General features: G+C 48.4%; 1 protein-coding gene across 2 annotated transcripts in view; it reads right to left on the reverse strand.

Moving 5' to 3' along the window:
- Positions 1–666: 666 nt before the first annotated feature.
- LRRK1 (leucine rich repeat kinase 1) overlaps positions 667–17903 on the reverse strand; it is an 82181-nt gene continuing 64944 nt past the window's right edge. For both annotated transcript variants that reach the window (XM_074602130.1, XM_074602131.1), the window contains 10 exons: positions 17354–17520; positions 16054–16251; positions 15097–15374; positions 14716–14910; positions 13738–13889; positions 12028–12145; positions 10578–10694; positions 4750–5585; positions 4067–4168; positions 667–2215 (listed from right to left, as the gene is read on the reverse strand). In XM_074602130.1, coding sequence (XP_074458231.1) covers positions 2038–2215; positions 4067–4168; positions 4750–5585; positions 10578–10694; positions 12028–12145; positions 13738–13889; positions 14716–14910; positions 15097–15374; positions 16054–16251; positions 17354–17520 — 2341 coding nt within the window. In that variant the 3' untranslated portion in view covers positions 667–2037. The remainder of the gene's footprint in view (positions 2216–4066; positions 4169–4749; positions 5586–10577; positions 10695–12027; positions 12146–13737; positions 13890–14715; positions 14911–15096; positions 15375–16053; positions 16252–17353; positions 17521–17903) is intronic.

Consider the following 17903-nt stretch of genomic DNA (forward strand, 5'->3'; position numbering starts at 1 on the left):
AAGGAACGGCCGTGGCCATTCCAGACAGTGTTTTCTCAAAGAAAACCCTCCAGGCTGAATGGAAGCACAAGCCGGTTTGTAGGCGCTGTCGGGGCTCCAAGGATCGCGCGGTAGCACGTGCCTGTAAAAGGGGTCTGGGTGCTGGAGAAGGCGACGGTGAGACGGTTAAACCCCCGCGCAGGTGAGGGCGTGCGGGGCAGGCACGTGCAGGCTCCGGGCTGTGGAGCGGGATGGGAGGTAGGTGACACAGTTTCAGGGAAATGCAGTTAATTAGCTGTGACACAGATACAGCTACTTCACAGCGAAGCCCGAGGCAGGGTAAGCTCTTGGGGCAGCTGTGAAAATGCCTGTCAAACCACAGCGGCGGCGAAGGGCTGAGCCATCTCTTCCCTGTCGCGGAGACGAGAGGCAGGAGAGCTCGTCCTGGCGAGGGAGAGCGGACCAGGGCGCAGGGGTGCTGCCGTGACGCCTCCACGAGCCGCTGGAGGAGCCGAGGCGGACGGAGACAGGTCAGGCCAGGTAAGGAAACAGACTGTCCTTGTAAACCCGATCCCAACCACGCTCGTCAGGAGAACCTGCTTTTTAATCGGCCACGGCAGAGCCCAGACGCCCTGCAGCTGATGCAGGCATGGGCTGCCTATGAAAAGTGCCACCAACGCAGTGTCATTGTAGGGAGAAATCTGTTTATTTTAGGATACACTCCGTTTCTGTAGAAGGATATTTTAGCAGCCTGCAACAGAAATGTGAACCAGAGGGTCAACCTGCCCGTTCGGCCTTGGCCAGCCTTGCCGATGCTCACACAAGTTTCTTGGGATATCAAAAAAAAAAAAAAAAAAGGCTCCAAAATTCAAACTGTACACCTTTTTACAGGGTGCTTAGCCAGGCTCACTTTTTACACTGCTGTACATGCTTGGGATAACTTAAGTGCAATTGTATTCAGAGCCAATACATCATCCCAGGCCACTAATGAAGATAAAATAAAAGCTGTGGTGAGCGGAAGCTGCACAGATACGCAGGCAAATTAAGCTTATTGTGTTCCCGATACCCCAGAGTGTATTTACCAAGAGAAAGAGGAGAGGAGCAAAGATGGTTCATAAGCCTTCCTGGTCTCGGGGCTCCCTTCTCTTACACTGGGACGTATCTGTCAAACCGAGTGGCTTTGCTTCGCATCAGCTCTATTTACAACTGCCTTTGCAAGAGTGCAATGAAATGGCTCGCTCACTCACTGAGATCGTGCAGTGTTATTGGCAGATAATTTTAGGCTCTCTCCCAGTAACACTGGGCCACAATAGCTTTTAGGAACCAGAAACGCAGTGGCCAGCCAAAGCTTATTGCTGGTTCTCACACCTGGATGTCTCTACACAGCAGTGGCAACAGGGGCCACACCTGAAGTAGCTTCTGACAGACATGCAGGGATGGCGGTAGCAGCCCCGCGGGGCTTCCAGAAGGTGCATTTCCCTGGGAACAGGGTGAATTATTCCCCGGGAGCAGGGTGAATTATTCCCCGGGAGCAGGGTGAATTAGCCCAGAGACAACCACACCACCAGCCAGCAGGCAGTGGGGACCGTAACGTGCTCAGGCTCCCAGGGAAGAGCCCGCTGAGGTTAACGGAGCGCTCCTGGCTGATGATACACACTACAAAAGCAGCAGCCAGGGCATGCTGAAGGTGAGGAAGGAGTTTAAAATTGGGAAGAAGAAACTCAAAATAGAGGCAGGAGCAGAACTGCAGCCACCGCCACACCTCCTGCTCTCGACCACCGCAGGGGAGTGTGTGACGGAGCAAGAGAGCGGCGAGCTGGCCCAGCTCCCGGCTCGTCCCTGCCCTGCTCACACCGGTTTCTTCAATCCCCGCAAGCCCTGATGGGGCTCCAGCCACAGGAACCCCGCAGAGCTCATTAGCAGCAAACCAGACACACGCTCCCCCCACGCACCCCTCGTCCCCCCACCATCTCCGGGGCTGTGTCTCGGAGTCCAGGCGTGCTCGGAGCAGGACGCTTCCGTTCTTCCCTCGAGCCTCGGCTCCCAGCGCCACAAGCACTACCTTCTTTTTCGCATGCAGGTTTCAAGCCTTCCCAGCTCTTCGTAGGCCTGGTAGAAAACGTCAAAGTCCCTGGCGCTCCAGCCCCTCCAGACAGCCAGGCACCACTCCATGTTTTCGTTCTCAAAGCAGCACACAACTGTGTCCTTTGCTATGAGCGCAGCATCCACCAGCGTCCTGGGAAAGGAAGGACGGAGCAGAGACAGGCATTAGAGCGGAGCGCGGCTCTGCGAACACAGCACACCGCCGCTCACCCGGGAGGCACTGACTCAAAAGCTTTCCTTTCCAGCTACTGAATCTCTTTTTATAAGCTGCAAATCCTTGAGCAAGGAGAACGTAACAAAGAGAGGGATCAGAAACTATGTCGCGGCAAAAGCAAACGGCTCAGTGACACGGGAAAAGATTTTTAAAGGGATTCAGGTGCCTAGACACGCAGGTGGGTGCTTAAGTCTGCCATGACATTTTGAAGTTGCTGTTAATCTCCCGATTTGCTAAATCCACAGGCTCTTTGGCCTGCTGCCAGCTGGGCATTTTCACAACAGCCCGCACCGTGCCACGGCTAGCAGGCTGCCCAGAGCCTCCGCAGCCTGAGATGCAGTCTGGAAGCGGGACGGAGCCCAGCTCCGCCTGCTCAGGGTACAAGCCCCCAGTCTGGACCAGCGGGCACGGCTACAACAGCCCAGGGACCCGCCAGTTCGTGTAGGAGTCCTGCATGACAGCATCATGTTGCAGGTGCTTCCCTTTGTGGTCTCTGGGCATGTTACCTGATCAAGCAACAGCAGCTGAAGCTGGCCCTGACAGCCCAGAGGGAGGTGGCCTGGCAGAAGATGACACTTTTGTCCTTGCAGCGTTCGAGGGACAGGAGTCCAGCCCTTGCCAGGCTCTTTCTACTGGCCCCAAACTGTTTCCCTGGAAAGGCCCCTACATGGGGACCACTAACAACCAAGGGCTGTCCTTGGCAGCTGGTTTTTATCACAAATTGCCCCTAAGAAACCATCTCCCTTCCCTCACCTCCCTCCCCTGCTCTGCATTTGGAGGGGCTTGGAGGGCGCAGGCGCTATCTGCTGGCCCTTATCCTGCTGGGAAAACAGGACGAGGCAACAGCCACCATGCCTGAACCAGCCAGGATAAAAGGCAGCAAAGCAGGACAAGCCTGAGATGGCAGTGTCACTTCGCCTGAACTCCACGCTTAATTCGGGTAAAGCAAAATCACCCTAAAAGTACCTGTGAAGAATAAACAGAATACGCCACTCCCCACTAACTGATAAAGACACTCATTTAGCAAGTAGAGGGAATGGCAGGAGCACTTTGATCTCCTGTTGTGTTTGCCTGGTGGTAATAAATGACCATTTATAACCCTTAGCTTAACCTCCATTTGTTTGGACATAAACAGTACAATCCCAGACCGGTATTTAACTGACCAGCAGGAACACCCCCAACTCTCTAGCAGCTATTTATTTACTTGGACTCTTGTTCACTGTATGAAACATTTTAAATTAATGTATATAACTGCTCTCCCCTGTGCCTTCCCTCGGCACAGGAGCCTTCCCCCGTCCCGTCACTGCCAACAGCACAAAGGTGCTCATTTAGAGCCAGAACGTCAACCTGATCCACGTGAATACAGCCACAGACAAGCGCTGCGCTCTGCATAAATACACCTCTTGTTCTTAACGCAGGGCCTGAGTCCGCCAAGCTCCAGCGATCTTCTGCCAGGTGCCCTCAGAGCACCGTGAGTCAGCACCAGGCAGGATCAGACCAACATTTATCATATTGTGCAAGACTCGTTACAGGGTACTTGGTCTCTGTGGCCTTTGGAGACCAGACTGTGCCTTCACCATCTGCTGTGCCATAAGACCATGCACGTGCCTCAATGCGCAACCAGCAACCTTGTCTCCTTGGGCTGGGAGATGCTACTGGAAAGCCCAGAGGAAGCTCCTGACAGCCCCGAGAGCCTGCAGAGCCACCCTCTGCCACCCAGTCCCCTTGTGCCCCCAGTGGCGTGACACTCGGTGCCCAAGTCAGCCTCACCCGTAGGGAGCCAGTTCCCCAGCCTTCAGCACAGCGATCACTCTGCCCCGCTGGGTGCCGGATTCCTTCTCCAGTCCAATAACGATGATATCCCCTCCTCTCCTAGAAGAGAAACGAGGGAGACATCACATGTGCTCCACTGTGGAGACTGGTGACAGCTGAGGAAGATCCATGCTGGATATCCATCCTTTCTGCTGCAAACCCTCCTGACCTTCTGCAGAGAAGGGGGCACTGCAATGCCACCAAACGGTGTCCTAAATCCACCACAATGAGAGCCCCCGTGACAGGCAAAATCAGATTCCCAGTGGTTTCCATCAGCTCAACAGGAGGCAACAGGACCTCCCAGGGCTGTGCCTGAGCAAGGAAGCTGCCTGCTGTTCTGTGTTTCCTCAGTGGCTGGGGAAACAGGGCTTCGAGTCTCACCACCCACCTTCTCATTCTGCTGCAATCAGTCTGGCAAGACCTTAGATGTGGCCATTCTACCCAACAACAGATATCATTAAAAAGGTGTAGAAAAATCGATGTACCATTGCACTAAGAATAAAATTTCTTAATGGTAACTTGACTTTCTGAGCAAGTGAATCATACTGGGAATGCAAAAGTTCCTGAATTAGCCTGAGCTAACGTCACATTCAGCCCAGGAGGGATTCTGACGAAGTTCCTTTCCTAAGTGACTCACTCACCTGGGGATCCATATGAGGTCTTTCACTGGAAGAATCTTGACGGCTTGGAGTTGCTGCGTGTTGTCACCTGCAGGCATAGCATCGTGATCCAGGGAAGGCTTCAGCTCATGAAATTTGTCAGACTCCTCAAAATCTGTGGAGAGCGGTGCACTAGAAGAGCTCATCGGCGAGCTGGGAAGGCTGGAGGGGCATCGGGTTATCCTGTTAGGAGGCGAGGAGGAGTAGGAAGACACAGAGCAATAATCTGTGAGTGAGTCCTGGTGGTTTAGTATCTGAGTGCCAACCTCTGGGCTGTAGATAATGCTCATGTCCACCAGCGGGTTATTCTCTAACGCTTTGTGGTTTATAGGTGCTGTAGCTGGGATGGCTGCCGACGGCTGCTGGATTGTAAACATGTCTCTGAGAGGGCTGCAGTCTCCGCAGAAGTAGCGTGCACAGAGCTGGTAGGTGGTAACGTGATACATCACCAGGAAGTTGCTTTTATCGTCCAGACACCACACCACCTCCTCCCCGTGACACTCGGAGTTGCAGGCGATGGATGTGATCACCGACGGCGGGCTGAAGGGCTCCAGTCTCTTGCTGATCTCCATCGTGGCGCAGTCTATGATGAGAATGCCAGGGCCGTTGCTGTACCAGACCTCCGCTCCACTGTTGGTGATCTCCATGGCCTTCACGGGGTAGGGGTTCTGCCGGGGGTCGTCATCAGAAATGTTGAATTTGGACCTGTTTGCTGTGTGGGAGCACAGGTAGGAGCAGCTGTCCCCTGGGATGCCTCGGGACACTGAAAACACCGCTACAAGTCCATCCGACAAGCCGGCCAGCACCACGTACGAGTTCTGCAAGGAAGACAGCAGATTCTCCATTCAGATTCTTTCCTTCTCTGCAATACAAGAGCTTTCAATCCCAGAAGCTCTGGCTGCCTCTCACAATCCTGCAAGTACACTAGTAACTTACCCCAAATCACTCAGTGATAACAGCAACATAAAAAGAAGTCATTACATAGAAGCTGCTGCAGAACCATACTCCTCTCACCCAGTATTACCTTTCTCTTTATTGGCAAGGGAGGACAGACGGACCTGGCAGCCTGCCCCGAAGGTTAACAAATTCAAGCTGGAGTATGTTCACAGACAGCCATCACGATCCTAGGAATCCAGCTGTAGAAACCCGGCTCGCTTCCAAAAAGGAGTAAAGCTATTGCTATCAGTGTAGGTAGGAGAGGAATGGAAGAAACCAGTAAAAATGGAAAGAAAGAGAGACAATCCTCTTGCAAGAGCGTACAGCGATTGCTCCGCATCCAATGTCTGCTGCTTTGACAGCACCGCTCTTCTCAGGGACGTGCTCTCGGTCTGGGATCCACGGCAGCTCAGAGACAGCCCAGCGGAGGGCACAGAAGCAGCAGCAGTTCAGCAAACCGGCTGCTAAGTGCCATGAACGATTCTGCAGGTAGTTACAAACCTGCCCCTAAATGTACAGAAGTGTTGGCTGCAGGAGCCACTGCCAGCATCGAGCTCCGGTGCAGCGCTCTGCGGCACTGCTGCGATGGACACTGTCACGTCCTGTGGATGGGAGCTGGTGAGAAGGCCATGGCTCGCTGGTTCTCTGACCCTCACCACCACAGCGGTGCAAAATGCCATTAGAGAGATCCATGATATGGATCTCTTGAGAAGAAAACTCCCCCTGACCTTGGGTCTGTACCAGAAACCCCTCCATCTGTGAAGCGGATAAAACAACACCTACCTCAAAGGCCTTTCTATTTCCTCCCCGTGGAGAAATAAATTCTAAAAAAAGACCCTTTGCCCAGGGCTTTTTTTGCTGCTGTTACAATCTGGCCGGACTAAAGCAAAGCAAAACGCCCAAAACCAGACAGAGCACCGCCAGCTGAACCGACACAACCTCACCCCTCAGCAGCCCCGCCGTGGTGGGAAGCCCGGGACACCAGCGACACTGTGAGATGGGACAGGGACTCGGCGTCACCCCTTGCTGCTCACAAATTAAGGGAAAGCCTGTGCCCTTCCAGGGATCGTGGCTGTGCCAGCCCTGGAAGATAGCTCCCAGACTGCTCAAACCTGTAGAGGCCGAAATCAGTATCTTGACTTGCTCTCAGGTATCACGGGGCAGACAGCATAGGGGGAAGTATTAGTTTAACTGATAGCACTGTTTCCAAGGCTTATTAAGAGTCTTGGACAAAAAGACGCTATCTGCACACAAAGTATGAGTAAAACCATGAGTGCGCTGAGCCCGTATGACTAATCCAAATCACAGCAGAATTTTACTGTAATGGGAAAAACCAGGGAAGCAAGTGGAAAGTTGTGAAACGGGACTTGGACTTTAACTCAGTCCAGTCCCAATTCTCTACCCATTAATTAAAAGACACCCAAATGGCCTGCAGCGTTCGGTGCACGTCCCTGCTGCCATGTGGATCTGGTGCAAAGGCTCCTAAACATGGGTTTGCCAGGGAGTTGCATCAGTAGGTTGGAACATGGCGGGATGCTTTGCACAAGCTGGGTTTTGGGTTACTTTTTCTTTGGAAAGGAGTTCAATTATTTAAAACAGGACAAAACAAAGCAGAACAGCCCACATTTCTCTGGTGAAAATGGTCCAACTTTTCCAGTCCAAAGAACCCTGCACAATAGGTATTTCTTACTAAAAATGGAAAATTTAAATTGAAATGGGAACATTTGAAATTAAGCATAATGTGGGTATGTCAACCTGAACCGCTCCTAGCGTGACACAGGACAATATTGAAGTCTTCAGAGAGCTCTGTAATTTTGTCTCATTTCATCTGAAAATGCTGAATTACCCAAGCACAGTCTTCACGAACAAATGTTTTCATTTCTTTGATTAGCGTCAGCTACTGCAGGACAGAATCCTGATTCCCTTTTGGATTCCATAGGCCAAAGTTCCCTGGCACTGGGCAATGGACACGGTAACGGGGTAGAGCTGCACCAGCGATCCCCACCCAGCTTTACCGGCCACACCGACTCTGCCAAATTCTAGCCTATCTGGAATAGCACAATGGTGGAAGCAAATCTGGAAGATATTTTATGCTTTGGGGCACTTATTACTCACTGCCTTGGCTATCGGGACCTGTTTCTATCCAGCCACTCTTGTTATCTCTCTGTTTAAGAAACAAAGAGCAGGAACTCAAATGCTGAGAAATGCCCTCGACTGACCGAGATGAGGGAGTGACCCATTTCGCAGAAGAACACAGCAAAGGCCACCCACCCCCGGATGCCACCGATTCACCAGACTTTATTAGGTGCTGGTGCAGCTGGGCAGCGAGGCAAAACTCTCCAAATCAGGGTATTACAACAGTGACCAAAGGCAGGCAGGGCAGCAGCCTCCAGAAACCTTAAGTAACTTTCTCAGAATTCATTTTCAACATTTGGGCTCCACAAAGAGCCAACAAAAACACACAGCAACAAAACTGCATTTGAAGTCTCCGTCCTGCCAGAAGTCCCGCTGTGCCAGGGAGGAAGGCCTCCGAGCGGGGCTGTGACGGTATGTGATGTGCAGGAGATGAGCTGGCTCCAGACGTCCTGTCCTCGCAGCTAAGGACGGCACAAGGCTCGGAGCCATCGGGAGTCAGGTTAAAAAAAAATAAAATAAAATACAGCCCCCGACACCACGGCCTCGGTCACCTCCTCCTCTCCTCCCCGCAGGGTCTGGCACTGCTGGCACCGCGTGCCGCAGCAGGCTGCAGCCTTTAAATGCAGCTTTTGTTTTCGTGTGTTTCAGGTTTTTGCAAGAGGCCAGAGGCTCGCACCCATTCAGATCTCTCTCTCCTCAACATCTCTTTGTGAGAATGCTGCAAACCAATTCAGAAAGCATCTTGTTTTGCTCTTTTTAACCTGTTTGCTTGCCTTTTTTTTTTTTTTTGAAAGGGAATTTAGTGAAAATTTTATTGTTTGCCAAAAACAATGATACTGGTGACAGAAAGCATGCAACAAAAAAGCTTAAATTGTACAAGACTTTTCCTTGGCGGGCGAGTTTTGGATTCTGGGCCCCTCTCTGCTGCTTTTAAATTTCCATGATGCTTCCTTTGGATGAGAAACCAAGTTTTGGAAACTATTTCTTTTGGATCAGTCTTCCCAAGGCAGTCGTAAAGAATTCCCCTTCCCAGCAACATCCCTCGGCAATTCTCTGACTTCTAGTTACCTCACATCTCATCAGTTAAAGGCTTTCTTCCCAGGGAAACGCGAGCAATTCTCTTCTCCACTGGACAATAATGACTATGTGATAACTCTGCTACGGCTCGCTGCGCCGTACAGCGAGTTTGACAAGTGTAAGCTTTCCACTTAGCTTTGTTGGAAGAACTGGCTGTTTCGAAAAAACGGTTTTAGTTTCTTGCCAACCTGGTCTGCACATCCCTATGGCTGCTGCTGTGGCTATTTCACTGCCAAACTCATTCATAGAAAGGAGAGAGGAAAAAGTAAGTCCAATAAACTGAGGAGGAGTGCGCCGAAGGGATGTGGATTTCTGGAAGGTTGGGTAGGGTCGGGGGAGGAAGGGAGGTGTCTAGACTCAATATTACTATTGTAGAGCCTGGCATTATTTATGACATTTTCTAGGCAAGCCACAAACTGAAAATAGAAACCAGGAGACATAAAGCCACTCGTAACCCCTAAGGAATGGCTTTGCAAGCTGTATGACAGTGGAAAAGCTGAAAGTGAAAGAGTCGTTCAACCGTCCTGGACAAAACCTCATGCAGCATGAAAAAGAAATTTGCCCTACACATCAGAAATGAAACTCCACGGCGGAGAAACGCTGCAGGTCTGGGAGCCAAAGAAAGCCGACAGATGCAGCCTCCCGGCGGGTGAAACGCATCCCCGTGCCAACTTTAGATCTATGCCCTACTTTAGTCCCACTTACACCATGTTTGGAAGCGAAGCAGCACACCTTACACTAAGCATCTGCCTCGGATTCGGTTTGCAGCGATGCAGCAGTCCGAGCAAACGAGCTAGAAATGGATAATAATGCAGAACGGGCATTTGGTATAAAACAGGTCCGCTGTCGCTTCGAGAGCTGCTCCATATTAAGCTTTTAGACACATACCAGTCTGCTGGCATTTGCAAAAACTACACAGCTACCAGTAATGTTGGAACATAATTATATGTTTTTACTTGAGGTGGCTGTAAGCAAACCGGAGGTAATTTAGCCCGAAAACAGTTTTTATACATCTCTCAAGACTTGCCCGCAATAGGCAGTCATGTCAAGATTTCCCTTGCCAGTAACTGGATGTTAGCAATTCCAGAGCCAGACAGATAGGATATAACTTTTGTTATTACCAATAAGAGGCAGTTCTTGGACTGCCTGGATTATCTAAGCGTTCTCTTTCAAAACCCAAAAGAAGTGTGGCTGAGCCTGGATGATATTTAAAGATGACCGTACACACAAACGACAGTGTGCACACACACCAGGAAAAGAATGGGTGCAAGTCCTGCATTAGCAGTTAACAAATCTCTATTCTAATTATTGTTTTGTGTCCCCTCTACTTTGCTTGATCAGTCTAAACCCTGTCTTCCAGTGATGTGGAAACGCAGCTGGAAGACTTCCTTGCAGAGGAATTTGATCTATTTTGACTATTTTCCCAGCGGGCTTGGAACTGCCAACTTTGGTCCCCTGACTCAGGTTCTTGCCCACACCTCTGTCTTCTGGCAGAGGCACAAAGACCTGGAAACCTTCTCCTCGCACTGCCAAAACGTTCCTGGGCACTGCAGAGTCCTTCAACGCTAGCTAGCGACAAGCCACACAGACTCTGGCAGCTTGGCCTGGCAGCAGGCGGCTTAGTCTCGCTAATGCCCCTTTTCCTTTAGGTTCCTCCTTACCTTTTTGACAACAGGCATTACTAGAAAGCAGCTCACAGTAGCAGGAGTGTCTAAACCCTTCTGCGGAGTCTTTAAAGGACACATGCCCTGCAACCCGTACACGGAAATCTTCTGGTCCTGTGAAAGAGCACAAAAAATTCGATAGATTTCAATCATCTTCCCTGCTTTTCATATTTTGACACCTGAACAAGACCAGATTGGTTCCAAAACCAGTTTTTACTTGTATTTTTCAATATTGAAAGCCTGGATTTCTCTTTGTTTTCCCTGGAGAGCATTTGCTTTGTCTGTGGGTAGAAAGCAGGTACTGCCTTCCCCAGAATGTGCTGTGGGCAACGTACGCACTCTCCAAAAGCCACCAAAATCACCACTGTAGGTGTTTTATCACCACATCTAAAAGTGGCATCCGACAACCCCGACTCTGCACAAATCCCAAACGGGTCAGGACAATTAACATGTTGTACGTTATTTTGCATTTATCTGTCAATTCAAGGAAAGCCAGGATTACGTTGTATCTGGAATTACACCTGCTCTACACCTCATAAATCTACTATACTGACATAGAGCACCCAGTTCAGGGAATAACAACACATTTCATGTTGATCAAAAAGGCGGAAATAAAACGCTTTAAGATTTCTGAATTTTGACTTTTCTACGCTTCTTGTTATAAAAAATAGGAATATTTGAAATTTGCCTCTATTTGGGAACAGAAAAAGTAAGAATATCTTATTTTCTTATGGGGGAAAAAGATTCTATATTCTCATTCAGTTACAGCATCCATGCTAGGGCGGAGTGAATGAACCAACACAAATTATTTATTCAGCAAGCGTGGCCTTTTTTCTCCTGTCAGAAACACTGAAATTCAGGAACATTTCCGTTTTTTTCAGCTATTTTTTCTTTGTTTTGTGTCAAACGATTGTGTCACAACTGGCTGACACTTAACACAGCCTTTTTTGATGGGCAGACGGGGGCTCTGAGGGACAAATCAGCCATGCTCTTGCACTCTGATCTTTTCAGCCGCAGTTTTCCACAGCAAACACAAAACTTGGGTACCCATTTCCCACCAACTTTCAAATCCCTCGGGTCTCCGTCAGAACCCCACCCTTAAACGCATGGTTTCTTTCACTGCTTCCCTTTATCGCTTACAGATAAGGACATTTCCCAGACGAAGCCCTGGGTACAGATATGCTACAATCCAGAGAGTTTCACCTCGGAAAGCCGAGGTTCCCACGATCGCTCTGGACACCAGGAGGTATGATTTTGATCTAGGTATCAGCTAAGTAACAGGCAGAAACAATACACCAGGAGACAGCAAAGTCACGCTGCTCATCTGAGATGCCCATTGGCTCAAACGCTCTTAGCTTTACTAATTTAATAGGTTCTTTCTCTTCATTTGAGTCTCTTCTAACGAGGCCCCTCTTGAGCAGGGCACTGAAGCGCAGGCAACGCTCACCTCTGTGGCAGCCCAGAGGGCATTCTGAAATTTTAGTTGGCAGCAGAGCTTCATTCCTGGGCAGCTCATCCTCTCCACTTCTATGACCCCTTTCTCCGGATTCACCACCGTGTAGTTTCTGAAAGGAGCAAATCACAATTTCCGATAGCCAATATTCAGCCTGCAAACTGCTACAGGATGGTACTCGGCACTTCTGGCCAAGCGGTAAGACGACTGTCCAGATGGGGATGATGCTGCAAGGCTCTCGGCCCCTCCAAATGGTCTTTGTAAAGGAAGAGAAATACAGATGTGCCACGTATCTTGCTCAGGGGGCAGATATGCAATTGCCTCTGTGAATATTTAAACTCAGCTATCTGACTTTGCATGGAAATGGATTAGGAGAACTTACGTGGTCTGTTACTATAATTCAGGTGTGAGACAAACGGCTCCAGCTGAATAGCAGTAACTAATAGCTGGGAGGTCTTTGCCCGTCTTGCCCACCAGGTTCTCAGAGAACTTCTCCAAGTTCACTGCCGCAGCATTATCTAGCTTTATTACTTATTCTACTACACAAGGAGAAGAGCATGATTCTTCCAAATAAGAGCAAAGATCTGTAACCTGATGAAATATTTTATAAATACGACTAATCAATATATTTGTAACTAAAAGGATTTTGTTTGTTTGGGGTCTGGGAAAGTTTATTGGGTTTGGGTGTTTGAACAATAACTGGATATTCACAACCACATCTGTGAGCCCCAGATGTTTTACCAACTGTGGCACAAGCAATTACACATCCCGAAATCTGTCACATATAAGTAATTTGTTATTCAGCAGTCTCCAGCAAGTGGATTGTCCAGTCAGGAAGCAGATTCACTGAGATACATTGCTGTGAATATTTGGACAACATCCATGTATTCAAAATACATCTGTGAGTCCCATGTGTTTCACCAGTTTTAGCAGGAATAGTTACACTGTCTGCACTGAACGACTGACCAGGCACCACAGACAGCAAAGCAAATCGTTCATGAACGGATCACGTACCTTTCCCATTACGTTAATGGTTACAAATAATGAACACATTAATATAAATTTCAGATCAGTTTGTGAACGTTTCCAAATAAGATTGCAGCTATAAAAATCAGTAACATCCATAAAAATAAACCTAACTAGCCATGGGTCACATGTGGCTGAGCAAAATACCATCATCTCAGTCACAATTTAATAACATTTAAAGCACATGCCTATCCAGTATAGCACACATTTTACTGGCAGCATACACTTGGATGCACACATAGCTTCAGGCATGTGGTTAACTCCTGATGATTTCAATAGGATTTAAGCATGTGCTTAATTGCTTTGCAGAACAGAGATGGAACTGCAGTCTCAATTAGGAAAGGTTTAGTGTTAAATGGCCTCATTAGGAAAGGCAGAACACGTCTGTTCTCATGTGCAAATGCTTCATCCTGTGTGTGTGAATCATTACACTGCCCTAATCTTCTCCTCATATTAACTGAAGCAGAGTTAAGCTCATTAAATATCCTTTATAAAGCAACCACTGTTCCCAATTAAAAGAGTTTGGGAAAACAGTGTTCGCCGTATCCTTGGCATTCGCCCAAATTCACTTTCACCTTCTTACCTCCCTCCCAGAGGCATAAGTGAAGATGCTGAAGGATTTTTACTTAAAAAGAAAAAAGAACAAGAGGCAGACATTACTAAGATGAGCCGTCTCACCTGGTGTCCTCCTTCCCATCCCAGAACACCACAGTGTACTCCTGTCCTTGGGAGCAGAAGAAGGAAGACTGCTTCCCACAGGACAGCAGGTACATAAATGTTGCAAAGGTAGGATCTTTCATCTGTCCTACCACAGAAATGGCCAGTGGACGCTGCGGGGAAAGGAAAAGAGAAAGACGTATGTCACACAAGACAGCTGGAGGTCCAGATGAAAGAAAAGAATCGTAATACTCATTATTTATTAAAGCCAGAGCACCAAGAAGTAGGACTTCTTTAATAAACACTTCCACTGCTTTCTCAATTCTACACCAAATTCTCCTTGTAAATCCCACCTGACTGTTTCTGAGCATCCTCCGTACCCCAGACACTGAAGCCAAACCTCTTCTGTACTTCCACGGTTTGGTCGGTGTTTCTCTTACACATTTTATTGATTTATTTCTTCAGGTTTACGAATTTTGGAAGATGACCCACTGTCATGACAGCGTCTAGCTGTTTGTGAGTCAAGCTGACCTCTGTCTGAAAGACAGCAGCTCTAAAATGCCAACTTGTAATTAATGAGAAACTTAATGCAGCATAATCCTTTTCTCATACTTTGAACACTTTTCTTCCTCATACTGCCTTTTATAATCTTGGGATTTTTGAAGTCTTTGTAGTTACACTCACAGCATGATACTGTAGCTGTTTCTAGAAATTACGGGTAATGTCTTGCCCTGATGAAATCAATAGCTTAACTGCCACTGACATCTAGGGACCTTCATGTCACCACAGATGTCTAAGGCCACCAATCTGCCATAGTTTCATTCATAAAACTATCACTTAAGTCAACAGACGTTCTGGATACATCAGCAGGAGGGGTAAATGGGCAAATGAGCTGTTCTGCTGTATCGAGAGCGAGCCTAGCTCTCCTGCGTGAAGAGGGCTGCCAGATCTCTACAGCTACATGATCAGAAAACACTGGTCACGAGGCTTGTCTTGTACCTTTTCTGGCTTAGTGTCCCAACACTCCATCATGAGTGCCTGCATCCTATACAGCTGCACCTCCTCCGGCTGCCCAAGAACAGGACGGATCCCTTTAGACAGCTTCTTTGCAATCTGGAGCTGGTGTTGTCCTAGCACAGGCCGCTGACCAGACAGCAGCTCATAGAGGACCATCCCATATGAAAACATGTCGACCTAGAGTGAGAAATGAGAGAAAAAAAACAGGGTAAACCTCCCCTGGGTGGAGAGGAGAGCAAGGAAGGCCATGGTGGAAAAGCTAGTGCTGCACCACACCTGTGTAAGGGAATTCAGCCCCACGCATGAAGCCCACCACCCACCGCTGTCACGCAGGGGCTGCGCCCACAGATACACCGCCGTTACCTTCTCATCGTAGACTATGCGAGGCCTGATCTCAGGAGCTTGGTAGCCCGGCGTGCCTTCCACGCCAAGCGCGCCTTCGTGGAACGACTGCCGTGAGATTCCGTAGTCGGAGAGTTTGATATTGATGTGCTCTTTGACATCCAGGGACCACACCAAGATATTGTCTGACTTCAGGTCACAGAAGATGATGTTCTTCTTATGCAGGTAGGCGAGGCCTGTTACAATCTGATACGCTATTTTGTGTGTCAGCATGTGTCCCAGCGGCACAAAGGAAGACCCTGGCACAAAGGAACAGCCTGTCTTCAGTTCTTGTAATTGCAATAACTGCTTCTTTTTTTTTTTTTCCTTTTCTCTTTCTTTTTTAAACTCCAGAGCAATAACTAACAACCTTTTAAAACATCACTCAATGCCACGATTTGAAATGACACTGCTCGTGTTACTATACACGTCTGACAGTTCTATTAGATTCTTTTTTTAAACCCTTTCACTTCTAGACCCCTAAATCTTCTGGTGAAAATTAGTGTTTGACTGAAAGTTGACACAAAGCCAAGGCGCCAAGAGGGTCAGATGGCCTCACCCTATCTCGGAATTAATGTCGTTCACTTGACAGTGACAGAAACACAGATAATTATGAGAGAATTTAGAGTGCCAGACACCCATCTGCAGGGGGAAGAACACAGCATTACCCACGCAGCACTGAAGTGAGATGCACTTCTTATTAATTTGTAGAGAAATTGAAAATCCAGGTCTCCAAAGTGGTTTTGAAAATCCTGAGCATCAATTTTTACTAGGTTCCCAAAGGCACAGTTTAAAAGCAATTCCATCCCTCCCACTTCCCCTAGTCTGGAAAAAAAAATCCCTTTCAGTAAATCAAGCAGTAATTTAAATGTTGTTGACCATTTGTCACTACCGTGACTCAGAGAGTGAGCTCTCCCAGGAGGGAGAGCCTGTTTTTACCTTTGGCATTTTCAGACAATACAGTGGTGAGGCTGCCCAGAGGGGCCAGCTCTAGGGCAAAGCAGAGAGGATGGATGCTGATGCCAATGAGGGAGACGATGCAGGGGTGTTGCAGCGAGTGAAGCATGCTGGCCTCCTGGCGAAACTCGGAGAAGTTCTTCATGGCATCCATGGCTCTTAGGTGTTTCAGCATGGTATCTGGCAAGACACACAAACCCCTTCTCACTCCCCAGCTGAGAAACCAAGTCAGAAACTCTTTGGAAGGTGCTAATCACTGAGCAAATGTTGCAGGAGGAAGGCAGCTTGTGGGGTTATGCCAACAGCAAGACTTTAAGTCACATCTTCATGTTGATGCGTGAGCCACTAAGAGACATTGGCTATAGGCAGGATATGTATGGCTGCCTCAGGACACAAGTGCTCCCTTGGTCCTCTAACACCAACCTCGAGTGTGTCTGGCACACACTGTTCCCATATATCACTGGGATGATTTTGAAAAACACATGCTGTCCTTTTTAAAGGAGGTACTCTCTGGCTGTGGATGTCACATTGCAGACCCTTTGGTGGAAGGAGTCTTCCCCACCCTTTCCCGGCTGTCCTGCCAGAAGAGGGACCCTTCAGAGTAATTGTCCTTCTGCCACGGGACAGCAGAGGCTGCTCAGGCAGGTCTGGTCTTTCCAAAGGTTATTTGTCACTGGGACAGCAGCTGGCCTCCTCCACAGCTCAGAGGTTCATTGCATCCTTTTCTGACAGGAATGAGGAACTTTTCCCCTTTCCTTTGTCTGTGGACTGAGGCTCTGCTGGAAACCTGTGCTCGACAGCCAGCATGTGCTGTACAAGAACCTGTCCCTGCCTGCAGGAGCTGGCAGGCTAAGAAGGATTTCCAATTTGCTTTCTGTAGCTGCTGGCACAGACTTATTCAATGGTGGAGACCCACAAGTCCTTAGTGCAAACCCATGTAAATCCACGCTTCTCATTGCCAAATAGCTTGGGAACGGGAGATGAAATCTTGCTTCCCACCCCAATCAAGAGCTCTGCCTTGGCACCCTATGAGTCCAACCACTGACCTGCAGGACAGACGCTTCCTGCGGTGCCAATGACCTTCATCGCTACAAGAGCTTTCGTGAAGGACTCTTTAAGATGCATCCTCCTCCTCCACAGAAACACATCGATTTTGCTACGTGTTTCAAAGCTGTATTTAAACAGGTGCTGCCAGCGCTTCGGAGAGCGAAGGCTCTTTGCTCTTAGCTCGGGATCACAGGCTGCAAGAGCCGATTCCTGACACTGATTCTGTGTACTGTACCTGCAGCTGAAGTGGGAGAACCCTTGCATTTTTTAATCTGAAATCTCTTCACAGCCACCGGTTTTCCTTGGTATCGTGCCCGATATATAACGGTCCCGCTTCCACCCTGGCCAAGAACGTTGTTTTCATTTTCACTGCATTCCAGTTTGCTATTTTCCAGGAACAGTCTGCCAAAAAGAGATTGGGGCTTTTTAATTAAAACAAAAGTTTCAAAGACACTGTAAATTCATGTTTTTAATGTCACTTCCATTTTCACAAATCCCTAATAGGTTCTTGTCTTATCTACTGAGAGGACTGGATCGCCTAAGCTACCTTGGTCATCTTAACGTACTCTACAGCGGCTCATGTATGGCAGATTCCCCCCAGAAGAAAAGTAACTTGGGCGAATAAACAAAAAAGGCTTTTTACTGTGGCAATTTATCCTGCAAGAATCAAACAGATCTGGAAAGCGCATAAACTCCTTTTCCAAGTGGATGACACAGGTACAGATATTTGTATCATTTATCTGTATTAATGAATTTTCTCCTTCATTTACCTCCTGTTCCTCTTT

Source organism: Larus michahellis, chromosome 9 (assembly GCF_964199755.1).
Source record: "Larus michahellis chromosome 9, bLarMic1.1, whole genome shotgun sequence".
In the NCBI taxonomy this organism is placed as follows: Eukaryota; Metazoa; Chordata; class Aves; order Charadriiformes; family Laridae; genus Larus; species Larus michahellis.